The sequence below is a fragment of the Lepisma saccharinum genome, chromosome 5, assembly GCF_977018435.1.
Source record: "Lepisma saccharinum chromosome 5, izLepSacc3.1, whole genome shotgun sequence".
Lineage (NCBI taxonomy): Eukaryota > Metazoa > Arthropoda > Insecta > Zygentoma > Lepismatidae > Lepisma > Lepisma saccharinum.
The window spans coordinates 6,247,627-6,268,071 of NC_139233.1; the positions used below are offsets into that span (position 1 = coordinate 6,247,627).

The 20,445-nt window shown below is 40.4% G+C and overlaps 1 protein-coding gene across 21 annotated transcripts in view; it reads left to right on the forward strand.

Annotated features, from left to right (window-relative positions):
- sls (sallimus) overlaps positions 1-20,445 on the forward strand; it is an 854,140-nt gene that overhangs the window by 416,807 nt on the left and 416,888 nt on the right. For all 21 annotated transcript variants that reach the window (XM_083122061.1, XM_083122066.1, XM_083122070.1 and 18 more), the window contains one exon: positions 1,543-1,659. In XM_083122061.1, the coding sequence (XP_082978187.1) occupies positions 1,543-1,659 (117 nt within the window). The remainder of the gene's footprint in view (positions 1-1,542; positions 1,660-20,445) is intronic.

Below are 20,445 nucleotides of genomic sequence, written 5' to 3' on the forward strand. Positions count from 1 at the left end.
AGGGGGTTCCACACTAGAGCAAAAAGCTCATATGGGCATGTTGAGCTAGGTTTAAGTGTAGGTAAATCTGCTTGAGGGGAGCTCTTCCTTTCTTGAGCTGGTTATATCACCAAATACACTACTGTCTTACGAAGAGGTGTTAAGCTTTCGTTAATATATACACTGTCATTACCAGAAAATCCTACATCAGTACAATTAAGATTCCTTTTAACCTTTCGTTTTTGTAAAATTTTATCTTTATCTGCCCGCCTTACAAACTTGACAATAATACCTGCTGATTTTTGATAGGGAAGTTTCCTTAACCTATGACAAGTGTCTATCATTTCATTTTCCACTTGCATATCTAGAGCCCGTCCTACATTTTTCACAATTTCATAAGGATCTTAATTTGATAAATGAACATGTTCGTAAGATTATTTTAGATTAGTAATATGTTAAATTTCAGATATTACTATGTATGTCGAAGAAAATCAAATTGAATTGTAAATTTATAAAACTCGATCGTTTAATCAATGCATAAGGCAGTTAATATAGAAGTTTTTACCAGAACTTATGTCTATTAAAAGGCGTTGATGAACTATAGTTTTGCATATTTTTCTATCATTGATTCTATGTATTCATAAAGACGTAATTTCACAACAAAACTAGCAGGTAAATCTACAGAGCATTCCCTCACATTCGCTACGAGACTCGGCGGCAAGCGGCCCTGCATCAGAGCTTGTCTTTCTCGGTGAACGGGGTCCGCGACAGTCGCTAGAGTCGGCTATTAAAATTACAGTTTTCATATTTTGTACTAACCTTGACTACGAAGGTGTTGAAAATGATGTCCCTCTGCTGCAACACATTCCTGGCATCTCCGAAGGAATTGGCATTTACACGTACAAGTTAATCTACTGTAATTCTCCCGATTTCTCGTACAATACTCTCTTTTAACTCATGGATGGTGTGCGGATTGTCTTTGTATACTTTATTTTTTAGATTTCCCCATAAATAGAAATCGCAGGCTGACAAATCGGGGGACCTAGAGGGTTTTTGAAACACCCGTTTGTTGTGAGAGGCGGCGGATAGATTTCAGAGGAGACTGTTCTAAACTTTCTAAACACGTGGGTTTTTCTTTCCACTTTTATTCACACTTCTCCACAATTCCTCTTTCCAAAGTAACAATCGAGAAGATAAATCCTTTGTTGTAATGTAAACTTTTGTGGTGCCATATTAAGCCACAATCTTCAGCACACGGAAACGACACAACACAACTTCCGAGGAAGTATTACACTGGCGCCAGTCTGCAACGTCAACAGAAAGGGAAAGAGAGCGAAGGCAGAGAGAGCGAAAAACACACTGTAGCGTGCGACTGTTGCGGACCCCGTTTACTGGGAAAGACAAGCTCTGACGCCGGGCCGCTTGCCGCAGTGTCTCGTAGCGAATGTCAGGGAATTACTAAAACTAAGACAATAAGTTGTTTTAATTTGTACTAACATCTAGTAAGTTATAGAAACAACCATGGTTCCTTGCACTGAAATTCCATTATTTGGTCCATTCCAGGCGTTCCTTCCCACAAGTACGGAACATATCGTCAGCTGAACACTACGAGCGTTCGGACCGTTGACCCAGATACGTCGGCAATCCACGGAAGCCTCCCTGCAGATCTCCAAGATGGCGGTAAGTACAAAAATTTATTTCGTTACTTTGGATGTTCCCGTATTATATAAAGCATAGTGGAAGTGGAAGACCTACAATGGTTTAGGCCTATAGTGTAAGATTTACTGCTTTGCATACGTCACAGAGAACGTCGAAAGTAGTTTTGTTTAATTTCCCTCCGACCCGGTTCGAACCTGGAGCAGTTGTGAAGCAGATTATAGTGTGAAGAATACAACATCTATTCTCATGGGCAAGTTTAAAATTTCCATACAAATTTTCAGGGGAGGTATACGCAAAGTGCCATCCCTCACGGGTAGATAAAGTATTTCCTTTTTTATTGATTTTCCTTTTCAAATTGAAGACCAACGAAATGTCAATTTCGCATGCAAAAATTTCAACACCGGGATCAAACAGGTATTGAAGAATAATCTTAGAAATTTCACGGTTACCAGCTTGAAAGCTTAGTAAGCCCCTTAAAGAGATGCAACCGGAAATACAGCATTTCTTGTTGGGAAACATAATGATTAGGCGCATTTTTTTTTGTTATACAAAGAGGGTCTTGAGATTTTTCAATTACTTCCATTGTTTTCTAGTTACAATTGTCCGTAAATTTGACAACACATTATCACATGAATTAGACAATGAAAATTTTCAAATGAAAGCCATAAAGAAATCGAGAAAACCAAAGTGAAAAATGTAAATCCACCTTAAAATGAACCCCCTCCCCCCCCCCCCCGACTACCATCTTTGTCTTCGAACTGATTTTTTAACAGTGGCGGAGATTGGGTTCCAAAATTGGGGGCGGGGGGCAAGGACAGTTTATTTTCCCTTGGTAGATAAGGTTTATTATTTTCATTATTCATTATTGTTATTTCTTCAGAATTTGTTAATATTTTCTTATTTTCATCATAGTATATATATTTTAAAGGGCAATCTTTTTGTTTCCTCATGTTCTTCATAACTTTGTAGAAAAGGTTTTAATTTTCTTTACGATTTTGCTCCATATTTCTTCCAAATTGCTCCCCCTCCATGTAGGACTGCCTTGACGGGGCGAGGGGGCTTAGTAGGGAGGTCAAATTCATTTCATCATTTCACCCATTCTTCATATCCATATCTCACGTTTTTCACCATTCCATCACGTCATTCATCTCCATATCTTTGACCTCCCTCTAAGAAACTTATGTAGGGAGGTCATTTTCATCTCATCATTTCACTCATTCTTCACATCCATATCTCACGTTTTCACCATTCCATCACGTCATTCATCTCCATATCTTTGACCTCCCTATAACTAAGGGTCCTGCTAGAGGAGACAACCTCGATAAAAAACCCCTATCCCAAGGTGTGAGTTGCACGTGCCGATGGGACAGTGTTGGCTGCAGGGGTAGGTGCAGTCGCGAACGTGGCCTCGGGGATTTCGGTTTGGTCCTCGAGTAGCCTCCATTTTTGGGGGTAGGCCTTCCTCGGCATAGAGGGCATGTCGAGGCGACAATTTATGGACCCTCCACCATAAAATAATTTTGTATATGGGTACAAAAAACAACTCAAACGGGGGGAAACCCCCAAAACGAGCGCGGCCTTCGAGCCCGCTCCAATTAGTGGAAAAGACAAGTAACGTGCCACGTTACCTTGTTGTCAGTATTGTTGAGAAGACCGATAGTAACGATGTTTCTCCAACAACAAAGAAACACGGAGCTGCTACATTGAAGGACTTGTCACCATTCCTTATCAAGAAACAGCTAGACTACGCCGCTGGTTCCGATGTTCCAGAAATAAAGAAGCTGAAAAACGGGAGTCTACTTATCCAGACCAGCACAGATCGCCAGACCAACAACCTTTTAAAGTTACGATCTTTGGGCCATTTCACTGTTAATGTTGAACCCCATCGTCAACTTAACAGTAGTAAAGGTGTGATTCGCCACTGGGATCTGCTAAATGCTGAGGAGGAAGAGATCCTTGAAGCACTCTCAGACCAACATGTCACCGCAGTGCAGCGAATAAAGACGCGAAAATCCGGAGAACTTGTGCCAACTGCTTCTATTATATTAACGTTCCAAACGACCACTCTCCCAGATATTGTACGGGCTGGATATTTGAGACTAAAAGTCCAACCATACATCCCTAACCCGATGCGATGTTTCAAATGCCAGCACTTTGGGCACACTCAGCCTTCCTGCAAGGCCACTACCGCCCTTTGTGGTAAGTGTAGTCTGCCTGATCATGGGACCGAACCTTGTTCTTCAGGTCCCAAATGCATTAATTGCCAAGGCGAGCACCCAGTCTGGCATCGTGACTGCCCCTCTTTCCAACAAGAGAAGAAAATCAGAGTGTTGGTCGTCACAGAGAAAATCTCTGCTGGCGAAGCAAAACAACGTCTCCGGGAAAGTATGCGCACCACTTTACCTGTGACATTCGCTACAGTTGCTGCAGCTGCTCTTACCCGCCGCAGTGTGGGTGTACAAACCAGCGACGTGCCAACTCAAACACCAACGATTCCCGTAGTAGCCCGCCCTGCTTCGAGGAAACCAGCAACCACTCCTCGCTCCACAGAGAGGAAGTTCAAGCAGGTGCATACAAGGGAATATTTTCTGAAGTCTACTAGCTCTCCAGTGAGGGTGGCAGCCACCACCCTGAAACTTAAGGCGCAGCTGAAGGCTGCCCGGCGGGCGCTCAAAGCACCCGCCCCCACTCCCCCTTCTTCATCCCCTTCGCCTTCTGTGTCCTTACCCGAGGACATGATACAGGACGAAGCCGCGGATGAAGAATTTATCAAGGTGACAGGGCCTAGAAATAAAGTACGCCTTAAAAGGTAACAACCATACCTCCAGCTATGGCTTATTGTCTCCAATGGAACCTTAACGGTTTCCGTACACATCTCGAGGAACTGCAAATTCTAATATCTGAATTTGACCCTGCCATCATATGTCTCCAAGAGACACATTTTCGTCCAAATGAATCAGTGATTCTAAACGGATACACCCTTTACCGCACCGACAAGCTTCCTGAGGGTCGTCGTGCACACGGTGGTGTTGCAATAGGTGTTCGAGATAACATCCACTCAACACCAATCTTTCTCACCACCCCCCTCCAAGCTGTCGCCGTGCGGGTCCATCTACCACAGCCAATATCCGTTTGCAGTGTCTACATCACAAGGGAGGAGCGATTCTCTCTTGAGGACCTCCTTTCTATATTCGAGCAACTTCCGTCTCCTGTAGTTCTTTTGGGCGATTTTAATTCCTACCATCGTTTGTGGGGCTCCGTTCGTACAGAGCCCCGGGGTCAAATTATAGATCAATTCCGTGAGGCGTCAGGTTTAACGTTGCTGAGTGATGGGACTCCCACATATTTCAGTCCTTCCTCAGGCACACACTCTGCGTTGGACTTGTCCTTCTGCAGTCCCAGCCTTGCTCCTACCACATCTTGGAGCGTTCACCCTGATCTCTGTGGGAGTGATCACTTCCCACTGCTTCTAACTTTCGAACATCTTCAGCACTCACGTGAACAACACCCTCACTGGCATCTCAGTCGGGCCGACTGGGGTGCCTTCGAGCGTGCAGTGGACATTGAAGTCGATCTAGCGTCGACTTTGCCAGCCATCGACGCCTTAGATATATTTGTGTCAAGAGTGCATGATGCTGCACGCACCTCCATTCCACATCCCAGTGGACCTGCGAGGCGACGCCCAGTCCCCTGGTGGACTGCGGAGATCAGTGCAGCCATCAAGGACCGCATTCATGCCCTAGATCGATTCAATAGGAACCACACTGCCGCAAACCTCGAGCAGTTCCGCATTAAACGTGCCCGTGCCCATCGGCTTATTCGAGCCAGTAAGAAGGCGTGCTGGGTCCAATACGTGTCTTCTCTGACGAAGCAGGCTTCGTCGAAAGCCGTTTGGACCAAAGTACGTCGCATCCAGGGGGGTGCATCTACTCCTCTGAGCGCTCTGGAGCACGATGGGACGTTGTACACAGATTCCGGAGACATAGCTAATAACTTGGCCACGCAGTTTTCTGATGCGTCTAGCTCTGAAAATTATGAACCACGTTTCCGCCGTGAGAAGGACCGTCAGGAACGACGCCCTCTAGTTTTTCGAAGTCATAACACCGAGCCATACAACTCGCCATTCACTGAACGGGAGTGCGATCAGGCGCTTCGAGATTCTAAGAATACAGCTCCTGGAGTGGACAAGATCCACTATGAGATGCTTCGTCATCTGCCCATTGGAGCCAAACATTTCCTTTTGGCGGTATTCAACAGGCTTTGGTTGGAGGACTCTTTCCCCACTTCCTGGAAAGAAGCTATTATTGTTCCCATCCTGAAACCAGGTAAACAACGCACCGCAGCCTCGAGTTATAGGCCTATTGCCTTAACTAGCTGTGTGTGCAAGTTGATGGAACGCATGATCAACAAGCGTCTCACCTGGTTTTTGGAGGAAAACTCATTGATAAGTAATTTTCAATGTGGTTTTCGCTCCAACCGTTCCACACTGGACCATCTGGTTCAGCTGGAAACACATATTCAGGATGCGTTCCTCAACAAGGAACATTTAGTTGCAGTTTTCTTGGACCTCCAAAAGGCATATGACACAACGTGGCGCTTTGGCATCCTAAAGCAGCTCCATTCTTGGGGCGTGGGTGGCCATATGGCGTACTTTATTGAAAATTTTTTATCAGTTCGCTTTTTCCGCGTACGTGTTGGGAACTCCTTTTCGGATCTTCACGAACAAGAGAACGGTGTCCCGCAGGGCAGCGTACTTAGTGTGACTCTGTTTGCCATAGTAGTAAACAGTGTTATGGCAAACATTCTTTCCCCTGTACATGGCCTCCTCTATGTCGACGACCTCACGATCTTTTGTCGCTCACGGAATCTCGCGTCAGCTTCTCGTCAACTCCAACTGACGATAAACCGTTTGGTTGAGTGGTCCTCCCAAACAGGTTTCACCTTCTCATCCGAGAAATCCGTGTGTGTTCACTTTTGTCGTCAGCGTACATGTCATTTCGATCCTGACCTGTACATGGGGAAATCTCCCCTGTGCTTCGTGAATGAGGTCCGCTTCCTGGGCCTCATTTTCGATAAGAAATTAACATGGCTACCTCACCTTCGCCAGTTAAAGTTCTCTTGTCTTCGAGTTCTCAACCTTTTACGCGTTTTATCTCATACTTCTTGGGGTGCTGATAGGACGGTATTGCTTCGCCTATACCGTGCACTCATCAGGTCGAAGCTAGATTATGGATGTGTTGTGTATTCTTCTGCTCGCCCATCTAGACTTCGCATCCTAGACACTGTCCACCATGCTGGTATACGTGTGTGCACTGGTGCCTTTCGGACCAGTCCAGTCGCCAGTTTGTACGTAGAGGCATCTGAGCCGTCGCTGTCTCTGCGAAGACAGCGGCTGGTAGTTAACTACTTCCTCCATCTTCGCTCGATGCCTTCACATCCTTCATTCCACACCATCTCAGACGAGGGTAGGCTGGCAAGGTATCGGCTCCACCCTAGTGTCACTAGACCATTTGGTGTTCGTGCAGACGAGATCCTGTCAGCACTTGGTGTTGACAGTGATCTTCCTGGCGTCTCTCCACTCATTTCGCCTCTCCCTACCTGGGAGTTTCCTGCACCTTCTATCGATTTTTCTCTGACTGCCCTTCCAAAGTCAGAGACACCAATGGTTGTATACCAGCAACGGTTTTCAGAACTTCGTGCGAAGCACCCCAATTTTAATGTGTTTTACACGGATGGGTCCAAGACATTCGAATCAGTTGGTTGCGCCTTCGTCCTAGACTCTCAAAGCTCCAGTTACTTGCTACATCCTGCCTGTTCCATCTATACGGCAGAGTTGTACGCCATTCTAAAGGCACTGGACTTTGCAGACGTCAATGGGCTGCAGAAAGTCCTTGTGTGCTGTGATTCGACCAGCGTGTTGCAGTCTCTGGATTCGCCGTATTCCCGGCATCCAGTAGCGCAACGCATATTCAGACGGCTTGTGTCCTTATCTGCCAGCACAGATGTACACTTCTGTTGGGTCCCTAGCCACGTGGGCATCCAGGGGAACGAAGCAGCTGATGCTGCCGCCAAGTCTGCTGATGCAGATGGCGACGTTCTCGTCCACCTTTTGCCAGCTAGCGACCTGCAGAATGTGTTCCGTTCTCGCCTTCTTGACACTTGGCAGACCGAGTGGGATGTGGAAACGGGGAACAAGCTTCACTCTGTTAAGCCCACTATAGGTGCTTGGCGTTCCTCGTCTCGTCCCTCTCGGCGAGAAGACGTTATTCTTACCCGCCTGCGTATAGGAAACAGCCGTCTCACGCATGGTCACCTACTGCAAGGGCTGGACCCTCCGTTGTGTCGTACCTGTAATGTTATTTTAAGCATCCGACACATTCTCGTTGAATGTGTCGATCTTGCTTACCTCCGGCAGACTTTTAACCTTTCCGGCTGTTTGTCATCCCTCTTGGGTGATGACAGCAGTATTTTATCACGTGTTTTTAGTTTTTTGCGAAGAGCTGGACTCTTCCACCGTCTGTAAGGAGGTTTTTAGTTTATTCTGACTTTTTAATGTGTTGTGTTTTTCTCGTGCAGGTCTTTTTACAACCTTGCACTTTTAGTTTTTCCCAAGGGGCTATCTACACCCCTTTTTTAAAATTAAGTCAGAATTTTAGATAAGGGGACATTTCCCCGTATACATAGAAGGGTGCGAAATGGCCTTAAGTGCCGACGCACCCAGAAATTTTAACTCAATTCAATTCAATTCAATTCTTCCAAATTGCTCCCACATTTCTCTCCTTTCCTCTTTAACCACTTTCTTCACTTTATCTCTCTGTTTTCTATATTCTTCAAATGCCTTCAGAGTACCCAATGAGAGAGATTTCTTTCATTTTTCTTTCTTTTACCTCTCGTTCTAACAGTTGGGCTGAAAAGTTCGTAGGCTAACATAGTAAAAAATATTTTTTTTGACAAAATTCGATTTTATTATTCAATATAGTTGCCTTTGAGGGCGATACAACGATTATAGCGGTCATACAATTTTTCGATGCCATTTTTATAGCAAGATTTCTCTTTAGCCTCAAAATAGGCCTCAGTTTCGGCGATTACCTCTTCATCAGTGCTAAATTTCTTTCCAGCGAGCATTCTTTTAAGGTCTGCAAACAGGAAAAAGTCACTGGGGGCCAGATCTGGAGAATATGGTGGATGGGGAAGCAATTCGTAGTCTAATTCATATAATTTTGCCATCGTTTTCATTGATTTGTGACACGGTGCATTGTCTTGATGAAACAGCACTTTTTTCTTCTTCAAATGGGGCCGTTTTTTCGTGATTTCATCCTTTAAACGCTCCAACAACGCTATGTAATAATCTCAGCTATCTCGATCAACTTCACTTTACGATCATTTAAAATTATTTTGTGGACTTTTTTGATGTTTTCGTCGGTAACAGCCTCTTTGGGGCGTCCACTGTGTGCATCGTCTTCGATGCTCATTTCGCCTCGTTTAAATTTAGCAAACCACTTCTCAACGGTTGATTTTCCTGGTGCAGAGTCCGAATAATGTTTATCAAGCCAAGCCTTGGCTTCAACAGTATTTTTTTTCGCCAAAAAGCAATGCTTTATTAACACACGAAATTCTGTTTTTATCCATTTTTTTCACAATAACAAAAGCTGCTTCACTCACAATGCTATATCTCACGAACTAATTATCCAGCAGCTGTGAAATTTATACACGTATCTTTTGAAGGTTAGTACTAAGTAAAAATCACATGGATTTAATTCTAGTAACGCCATCTATGAGTCAGCCTACGTACTTTTCAGCCCAACTGTTATTTCTGGATTCCACCAATTTGTTATCTTCTTCTTGCTTCCTACTGTAGATGATCCACAAACTTGTTCAGCTGCAGATTTTATTCCCTTTCCATTTACTCCAGAGTTCTTGAATGAAAATATGGAAAAACTACTTCCAAATATTAAATGAAAATGAAAGAAGAAACGTACCAAATGAAGAGGAGGAGGAGGAGAGAAGGCCTGAAGAACCAGATATCCTAGATGTAGAACAAGAAGCAATTACACGGGAAGAGTTAAAGAAAGCTATTGGTAGAATGAAACTAGGAAAGGCAGCTGGTCAGGATAGCATTGCACCAGAAATGATCAAGTATATGGGGAAGGAAGGAGAAGATCTGTTGCTCAGAATAGTAAATCTGGCATGGAAAGAAAAGAAGATGGTGAAGGATTGGGAAGTATCAATACTAATACCCATATATAAGAAAGGAGATAACGTGGAATTCGAAAATCACAGAGGTATTTCACTACCCAGTGTGCCTGGCAAAGTCTATATAAGAATTTTCGAAAAAGAGGATAAATTAGAGGAGAGACAGAGTGGATTCGGACCAGGTAGAGGTGTCCAAGATCACATATTTACAATAAGGCAAATAATAGAGAAAGTTATAGAATACAATAGAGAATTATACATATGCTTTATAGACTTGGAAAATGCTTTCGTCCATGGCAAGAGGTATGGAAAACACTAAGGAAAAACAACGTAAACAAAGGATTAATAGAAGCAATACAAAGTTTCTACAAAACAAACAGATGCTATGTCAGAACTGGCAATAACATCAGAGGAATTCATAACAACAGGAGTAAGACAAAGTGATATTTTATCTCCATACTTGTTTATCATTCTGCATTCTGATGGATGACGTTCTGAAAGAAATAAAACCAAAGATGAGAAAATTCAAGGTAGGAAATTGGAAACTGAAAACTGTAACTGAATGGCTTATTGCAGAAAGGGACCTGAGTCACATTTTTGAGGTATCGGAGTTAATTTTTTCATCTCCACTGTGTCTAGCAGCATACTGCAGGGGGTGCATTGAGGGTTGCAAAATTAACTATTCATTATGTTGAATATTTGAGCCAACAACGGCACATTTCTTTCTTACACTATTAATATTATACGATTTTTCATTGTTTTTCTCAGAATTGTGCAAAAGTGACTCAGGTCCCTTTCTGCAATAAGTCATTCAACTGTATCTGAACTTTTATATGCAGATGATATTGGATTGCTTGCACATTCACAAGCAAACCTACAAAGAAATTTATAAATAAAAAATGGTAATATGTCAAAGAAATATATGACAATAAACATAGATTAAACAACTGCGTTACGGATAGGGAGAACAGAAAAACCTTGCATAATAAGCCTTGAAGATTCAGAGCTAAAACAGCCTGTGGCCGAGTGGTTATCACATCGCGCTACGACGCCAAGGGTCCCGGGTTCGAATCCCGCTCGGGCTTGGTTGTTTGTGAACGTCCATTCATCAATTTCATCATTTCATCACTCATCCCCATCTTCGCAAATTAGTCAAGAGGCACAAAACGCGAAGTAAAATAAACTAAATCAATCAATCAAATAAATCAGAGCTAAAACAAGTAAAAAGTTTCAAGTATCTAGGTGTTGCAATCAATAGTAAAGGAAAAATAGATGAAGAATTAAACACTCGAATAAAGAATACAAACAGATTATATAATGCCATAAACAAAGGATTTCTAGGGAAAAAGGAAATTAGGCAAAAAAACAAAAATGATTATTTACGAAACAACTTATGTACCAACATTGATATATGGAACTGAAACCTGGATAATTAATGAAAAACAAGAACAAAACTTAGAAACAGTAGAAATGAAATATTTGAGGAGAACAGTGGGGAAGACCAGAAGGGACAAAATCAGAAATCAAACAATCAGAATAACATTAAACACAAAACTAATATATCAGGATGTTGAGCAAGCACAACTCAGATGGTTTGGACACCTCAGCAGAATGCCTGAACATCGAATACCTAAACAGGTATGGGAAGCAACAATGGGAGGATTGGATGGAAAGAGACCGAAAGGAAGACCACGTAGGACATGGAATGATGGAATGAAGGATATCTTGAGCAGGAGGAACATCTCATGGAGTGAAGGAAGGAAGTTGGCAGAAGATTGTGACAGATGACGAGCTGTCTGTAAAACCTCGATATCAATCGGTAGAAGAGGATCAGAATAAGTAAGATAAGGTTTAGCATAGTACGGGGCAAAAGTGGCAAGAAGTGGGGGGGGAGGGTAACTGCCCCCCAACTCCCCCTAATCGCCGCCACTGGATTTTAAAATAAAGATTAAAATTGGTAATAACTAGGTCTCGGAAGTTGAGGAAAAATCCTTTTTTTTTCCTAGTGTCCGAAGACTAGGCCCAACATAATATATGTTCATTTTGGGTCATTGTAGGAAAGAAAAAGGTGGTTTTTTATTTGTCCTTTGCGTTTTTTGGATTATGGGTCCTTTTGAGTTTTTTTTTTAGTCTTGACGGTTTTTTTTTTTTTTTTTGCAACTTTACCTTCTTTCGACCACGTTTTTACTTGCCCATTCTCAATTCGAATCATCATCAGTTCATCACCTCTTAAACATCCTTTCTGTAGTAAAGAACTAAAAATAAATAAATAAATATATTTGAACCATCCCTGAAACGAGAGAAAAACATTTTTGGACGACTGAATCAGGTACGGTACAAGGTCCTTTAACCGTAACTTGTCTGGAAGGTCGCGCTGTAAGTGGCAACTTTCTCTTATTTTGAAGCTTTCAGTTTTTTCGCACTGTGTGCTCCATACCACCAGAATTTTGTATTTTTTTATTCATTAAAGATTTAATTAAAACTGAAGTTATTAATTAATTTGGATCACATTTATACGTCTTTTTTTTCGTTTTTAGGTCCTTTTTTTGACATTTTTAGGTCTTTTTATAAGTCTTTTTTTTGGCAATTTATAGGTCTTCAACTTCCGAGCCAGAGTAATAACGAACTGTTCTCGCTACAACGCAGCTATTTAATATCCACCTTTACAATTCCAACTCTCCGAAAAAAAAAGTTCTGCATACCCTAGTGGACCGATGTATATCACGTTGACCAAAGCTCAGATTTAAATATATGAATTTTTGGAAAGCACACTGAAAATGGCTCTCACATTACTAAAACCAGTAAAGTTTTTTGGCTGTGACATAAACTAAAAGCCTTTATAACTTGACACAATCTAGTGATGTTAAGATGAAGATAGATCCTTGAAGAATTCAACACGTCAAGTGTTTTCTTCCTTAGGGAAAGTGCTGGAAGGTGTTGATGTGGATTAAAATACTTCGTACCCACACCTGCATTCTTAAACCGGCCTCTCCTAAAAGTAACTATGACGCCACCTGAACAATTTGTCATTGTCATTCAGCCATTGCATACACAGGACGCTTGCCAATGCCACTAGTTCTACTTCGGTGCGTGTGGACACCGGTCCTCCTATTGTCCATTCTGAATATCGATTCTTGATGCCCAGCCCTGGGAAAATATGTTGATTACGCACTCTTTTCTCAATTTCCCGTGACAGCCAATGGGACCGTGTCTGCGTTCTGATTGGTCCGCACGTATCCTCCAATCGTTTATCTCTTAGCCAAGGAATTGCAAGGACTCACGAAATGGAAATTGACCGTACTCTGGACTAAATCTTTTTCTGGGTGGCAATTCTACATAATTGCAATTACATTTTCAAATCAGAGGTGGCGCTGGTGGTGCGTAATTTGAAGAATGGTCGATGTGACCATTAGCCAAGTATAAGTTATTCAAGTACACGCTAATTTTGACAATAGTTTATATTGTTTCGAATACTTCTTCAAATGGCTATCAGGCAATTGTAGTTAAGATAGGGATTTCTGCTTTAATAATAAACGTAAATATTGAATTTCCAAATCATTGTTCTTAACAGGGCAAGTTAGATTACGTATTTGTACTCAACAATTTCTTGAAAAACAAGTAGTTATTTTACTTACAATAAAGGTATTGAATTGTTTGTATGTTCTCAAGTTGGTTGGGCACTTGTTTTTGTGTAAAGAAATACCATGGATGTGAATTTATCATTCAAATTCTTCACAAATTTATTTACGTAGGATAATTTGCAATTCTATAAATTTTAGAGGACGTTATTGCACAGTGGCGGCGCCAGGATGAACCATCTAGGGGTGCTGAGGGGGTGCGGAAAGAAATTTGAGGTGCGATGCTGAATATAAGAAAGAAAAAATAAGAAACATCCATGCAACCTTTCAAAACTAAAGGAGGGGTGTGTGGCAAGGACAGTTTACTTTCTCTTTGTAGCTAAGGTTTAGCATAGTGCGTAGCATAAATAGCAAAAAGCGGGGGGCAAATACACCCCTAATCGCCTCCACTGATTAACATAAATTACTGACTGAAATGAAATTATATAACTTTAGATTGACATCCATTTTCAAGATAAGCTGCCCCCCCCCCTTCCCGGCTTGCACTCCCCCCTGGACGTCCATGATGAATGATACTTATACTCCAAGAAATTTGTCATGCAGTGTAAACATTCAGATACACGTTGCAGTCTCATTGAACTATGTAGTGAAATATAAAATGAAATTATCCTGACCTTTAAAAACACAATTTTTGAACCTTTTTAATGTAACCAATGGAGTTACAAAATACGAGTACATAGTACATTGTACCTTTCGTCTGCCACTTCAGGACAAAACGCGAAGTGCACAGCAACTTCGTCTTCGATAAAATCCCTTCTGCCGCACTATCCCCAATAACTAGAGGAACATATTTTTGGTAAATAAAAAAGCAAAATTTCTGTATAAAAACTGAGTCAATTTCGGGTTCAAAAGCGTTAAATAAAATAAAATATCGGTGTTATAGCGGTGAAAAATTGGATCAAAAGTGGTATATAAAAAGACATTTTGGTTTTAAAATTCTGAATATAATCCTAAATTTGATTTAAAAACTACACAGAATTAACATTTCACTTCTAATAGCCCATTTATGTAGTTATCCGAGTATTAAGTTTATTTCTGTGTAAAGGAGTAAATTTTTGTTTCTCCAATATTAACAGCAGAATTAAACAATTTTCCGGGAATTGCATAACTCTCAGGATAATTCAGACCTCAGGTGTCGCGTCGGTGAATAAACCCTAAATTTCGTGTTTAAGAGTTAATCTCGCTTTTTGCAGTTCATTTCGCATTATTTCGTGACAAAACATGGTCACAAAATGCATCTCACACCTTTCAAAAACATGAAAAATTAACACTACAAGTGTTTTTTCAAATTTAGTTTTTTCGTCAAGAACGAAATATGCATGCCCTTACCAATAACGTATTCTAAAATTTTTTCGTGAACACTGGGCCTCTTCCTAACAGTTTCTGAAAAAGCCTGAAATGGTACGTTTACTAGACATGTAACGTGGAGCAAATACATAAAATGCATTAACAAGAAAACTACCCTACACATTAGAACTCGCATTAAGTAACTTCCCGAGCACGACCTGGTGATACCTTGAAAGCAGCTGCAATTTTTGCTCCAGTACGAGGAAGAACCAGTAGGCGGAAAATAAACAGTTGATATATAATATATAAACTCACATCAAGCTATATGCCAGTGGTTACCAAAGTGTTCGCCGCGGGGCCTGGGGCGCCGTGGATGGCTTACAGGCACGCCGCGAAATGTTCTAATACGAGTATTGGGGAGTAAGTCATGGCAACCCAATAATAATTCGACAATCGAAGGGTGTATTGAAAATTTGTTGTATACAACTGAAAGAGTATCCATTATGGATATTTTGTTGGTAGAAATCATGAAAGAAAATGCAAGCAACCCCGTGACATACACATGTATTAATGTACAAGTTACAAAAACCTGTCTGACCCTGTGACATACACATGTGAACATGTTACAAAAACCTGTCTGATCATGACAAATAATCTCCCGCATTGTCCACAGCACGCTGCCATCGATGTGGAAGAGTACCTGCAGCGACACCTACGACGTGCCGTTAGGGAGAAGCGTCCACATCTACTGCATAATGCAATCAAACTGCACGATAATGCAAGGCCACATAAGGCAGCTTGTGTACAGGACCTACTGCGCAGCGAGCTGTGGACAATGCAGGAGATTATTTCGAAGGTTTGTCATAATCCGACAAGTTTTTGTAACATGTGCACATGTGTATGTCACAGGGTCAGACAGGTTTTTGTAACATGTGCATGAATACATGTGTATGTCACAGGGTTTTCTTTCATGATTCCTACCAACAAAATATCCATAATGGATACGCTTCCAGTTGTGTATAACAAATTTTTAATACATCCTTCGATTGTCGAATTATTACTGGGTTGCCATGACTTACTCGCCAACCCTCGTATTTTACTGAAATGACACTTATTCCAATGTATGTGCTTATTTAGTACTTTTTATTATGTGTAAAATATTTCTGAATTTGATATATGTGTCTATTTTTTTTTAACTTAAGGCAAGCAACATAACCACACTAACGGAGCGTTGCAAGTGTTCGATAGTTCTACATTCTGACCAGGGCGCCGCGGAAAAATCTAGAAACACTAAGGGCGCCGTGAAACGAAAAACTCTGGGAATCTCTGCTATAGGGAATTATCGAAAACCACAAACAGAGCACTTAATGAAACAAAACAAGAAAACAATCATAACAACAATGCTGACTGAAGAAAAAAATCGACCGCTGATCTTTATAGAGGTTGCCTCCAGTACAGAAATGTATGTTTGGCATCTCTTTCAGTGCTTGACCGTTGCATACAATAATAACGGTCTTACTTCAGTACCTAACATTTGGTGCTCAATGTGACATGACATAATATACACCCTAAGGCCGCTATTATACTAGGACACTGGTGGCGCCACCTACTTTTGCTAATTCTGCTTATGAAAGAGAAATACACCATAATTTCGTTCTACGCATTTATTTTGGCATTTCTATCACTGTACTCGTCGCTTGTACTGTTCCAGAGGACTGGATATTTTTCAACTTGGGCTATTAAGTCCTCTGTATTCACTTGCCTATCAATTAAATTAGCAAACTCTTTCCCAGCACTACTACTCTTCATAACTTTTCCCTCAGCCATCACGAACACAATTTGCAACAGTTCTTTAATTCAAAGACATTTTACAATTATATTTTGTTATTTAGTTGTGAGCATAATCTGAAAAGAATGAAGAAAATTCTGTTGTGCTACTCTGTTTAATTTTGATGTTATTTTGTTTATTATTCGTTACTATAGTGACTGTAAAATTTGGTTAATAGACTAATTTTGTTAAGTAACATTTGAAAAGTTATTTTTAATTTAAAATATTGCGACAAACTGCTCCACACCGGGGACAGTTGCAATAAATTGGCGACCCAGCCAGGATTCGAAAATTGTAAGTTGATAAGAACTGAACTGATAATGCTACAATGAAGAAAAGAGAAGTTCCTTACGTGCTTCGAAGTAGTGTGTGCCTTCAACCGGATCTCAGTGATGTTGCTGAAGTAAGCAACGAAGAGGACAATTCTGGTAAGCAAATGGAGGATTTACTCTGTTGTAAGGACAGATTTTCTGACACTCGCATGATTGAATGCACGTCATGCAAGAAATGGGAACACGTAAATTGTAGGGGTCTTACAGTTATTCACTGGGTAATATTCAGCTCTATGAAAGAAGACTATTACTGTAAGGCATGCAAACCAGAATTCAATCCATTCACTCTAAAATCATACTTGGATACAGTAAATCCCAATATTGACCAAATTTTATCTGCTTTTCACTTGAGTTTGGCCCAACATGAGAATAGGTTGCAAGACAAGTTGCTCCAGAATACCGAAACGCTGGAGAATAGGTTACTTCAGAATACTGAAGCTCTGGAGAATAGGTTGCAAGACAAGTTGCTCCAGAATACCGAAACGCTGGAGAATAGGTTACTTCAGAACACTGAAGCTCTGGAGAATAGGTTGCAAGACAAGTTGCTCCAGAATACCGAAACGCTGGAGAATAGGTTACTTCAGAACACTGAAGCTCTGGAAAATAGGTTACTTCAGAATACTGAAGCTCTGGAGAATAGGTTGCAAGAGAAGTTGCTCCAGAATACTGAAGCTCTGGAAAATAGGTTACTTCAGAATACTGAAGCTCTGGAGAATAGGTTGCAAGAGAAGTTGCTCCAGAATACTGAAGCTTTGGAGAATAGGTTACAAGATAGACTTGATCAGAACGCTGAAACGCTGCGCGAAAGTTTACAAACAAACTGTGAAGTTTGGGGCACAAAATTGGTTAGGTTGCAGCAAAGTACTGAAAAACTGAACGAAGGACTCCAACATGTAGAAAATAAGTTGCAGGAGGTTTCTGATTCTTGTCAATCAGCTAATAGGTTACTAAATGAACGTATAAATGATGAAGTAACTTTATTAAATTCGAAAGTCAGTGATCTTGAATCAAAACTAGACCATCATGATGATGAGTTAAAACAACACTTATCAAACCAGTTGTGCCAACATGAAACTTCTATAAGTACACTACAAACAAATATGAATACTACTCAGGTAAAGTTGCAAGAATTTGATTCTATGCTTAAGGATTTAAATGAGAAATGCATTAACTTAGAGCAAAGCGATGTTATTTGTACTAGTATGGTTACAGACGTTCTACAACCAGATAAAGAACTAAGTAATGATGATGCACTTATTAATGAACATAGGCACATAGCATGTCAAACTGATACAAGATTAAATTCTAAAATAAAGCATGTTGTTTTTAGTGAACACAATAAATGCGAAACATTTCATACAGGTTCTTCTGGCTATGATACATCTGATGCTGAAGTGAATTCTGTAAAGGAAAATGTAACCAAATTGTGCAAGGGCAAATCTGCTCACAATAAAAGTAGAAATAAATTTGCTAAAGCTTCCACTTCACAAGGCAAGAATACATATGCATTGCGGCATTTTTTTTTAGATAATACTGAATTTAGTAATAGCAATCCTACTGTTGACAAAATCCATTGTACATGTTCACTCAATAACCATTCATGTCTTTCTTCGTTGAACAACTCTTTACTGTATGATAATAAGCACGTACATACTTGTGATACTGAAAATAATGCACCTAGTTCTTTATGTGCTACAGACACATCAAAGCAAATTTGTTCTACATCTAACAGAAATTCCATACCTTCTAGAACTTATGTTGCTTGTGATAGTAAAGACAATTTCACAGGTCTTGAAACTTCAGTATGTGATTGCCAACGTCAAAGTACATGTCATTCCTTAATCCATGATCAGTTTCCTGATGACTTAAATGTAAATCATAATCCTTGTACTAGAACAAACTGTACTTATAACCCGATGTGGCTGAATAATGATTCTACATGGAATTCTTATAATCAGTCTGATACATGCTCTAATAGATTTTCACGAGTTAGTGAACTTAGTCAATTGCCACGTTTTGGAGGAGATGTTTCAAAACAGTCTGCTAGAGAATTTATCGAACAACTAACTACAATGTTAAACATAATTGGTGTTCCTCCCAAGTATAAATTATGTATAATTCATAAGTGTTTTTATAACGTAGGCGCTTACTGGTTCAACAGTGAAAAGAAGAGTTTCATTTCTTATGAGGACTTTGTACATAAATTTCTTGATCAGTTTGCATCTAATGAGTTATTAGAAAGTCAGTTGACATTGTTACGATCAAGAAAATACAACCCAGCTTCAGGTTTGTCATTGGAAGCATACGCTTTAAAAACGTATTCTGCTTATTGTAACCTTGTGGAAACTCCAAACAAAGTTGAAGTAATACGGATGATTTTGAAACAGCTACCTGAGTCAATTTCAAAGAATGTGGGCTGCCATAACATTACAGATCTTAAGCAACTGACGCAGAAATTAAGGACTATTGATTTGTATTCGAGCGAAAAGAATAAAAGTTTATCTTTGCCCGGTGATAATACAGATTCTGATGACAAGGCTAATAAGAAGAGAAGTTTCGACAGACCAAAATACTTCGTCAGGCAAGTAAATGTGGAGCGGAATTCTTATGATTCTACAACACAGACCGAAAATGCAGGAATCAATGTAAATCATCGCCCATCTCCCAGAAGATTTGAACGCAATCCCTCAAGAAGGCAGTTTGTGAGGTCTGAAAGAATTAATAATAACGTAAATAATTCGAATTTCAGACTTGGCAATACCCCAACATCTGATAACAGAAGATATAGTAGAACTGGAAATTACAATGAACAACCAATAGAGTATAATGCATCTCATAGTTCACAGGAAAATAGTGTTACAGTAGGCAGCACCAACTTGCAGCGTAATTCTGCAAATATGGAACACCTAACTCCGACTGCTACTACTAACACAAGTGCACATTCTTCTAACTACTTAAACAACTAAGGCAGGGTGATATGCTCCGATTTACCTTGCCACAAATAAATGCAAAGGAGCTGGATGGTAGAGTTAATAACCCTTATTTAGTACATGTTAAGGAATGTCTGAAGGATTATAATAAAATTAAATCTTTAGGCGTTACCAGAGATAAAGTTTTATCTGTAGCATTTTTATTAGAATGGTACGATTCTGAACCAGAGTGGATTATGTCAGAAAACGGTACTCCAATACCAAAAAGTGAGAATCCAGAAATACAAGGTAAAATTGCGGATCTGTCTTTAAATTGTTTAATTGATACTGGAAGTCAGTGTAATTTATTAGATTATAAAATCTGGACAATTCTAAGTTCAATTATACCAGGAGCAAAATTGGAACAATTAGAAGGAATACAATTGGCTTGCTTTGCAGGAGATCAACGTATAAAGGTAATGGGTTTCAAATATGTAACAGTTCAAATAGCAAATGAGTTTTTCCACATGGGACTGTATATTGTTAAACAGTTACACGCTGATTTATTTCTGGGTTCGCCGTTTTTGTGGCAATATAAGGCGATTATAAATTACAGCAAC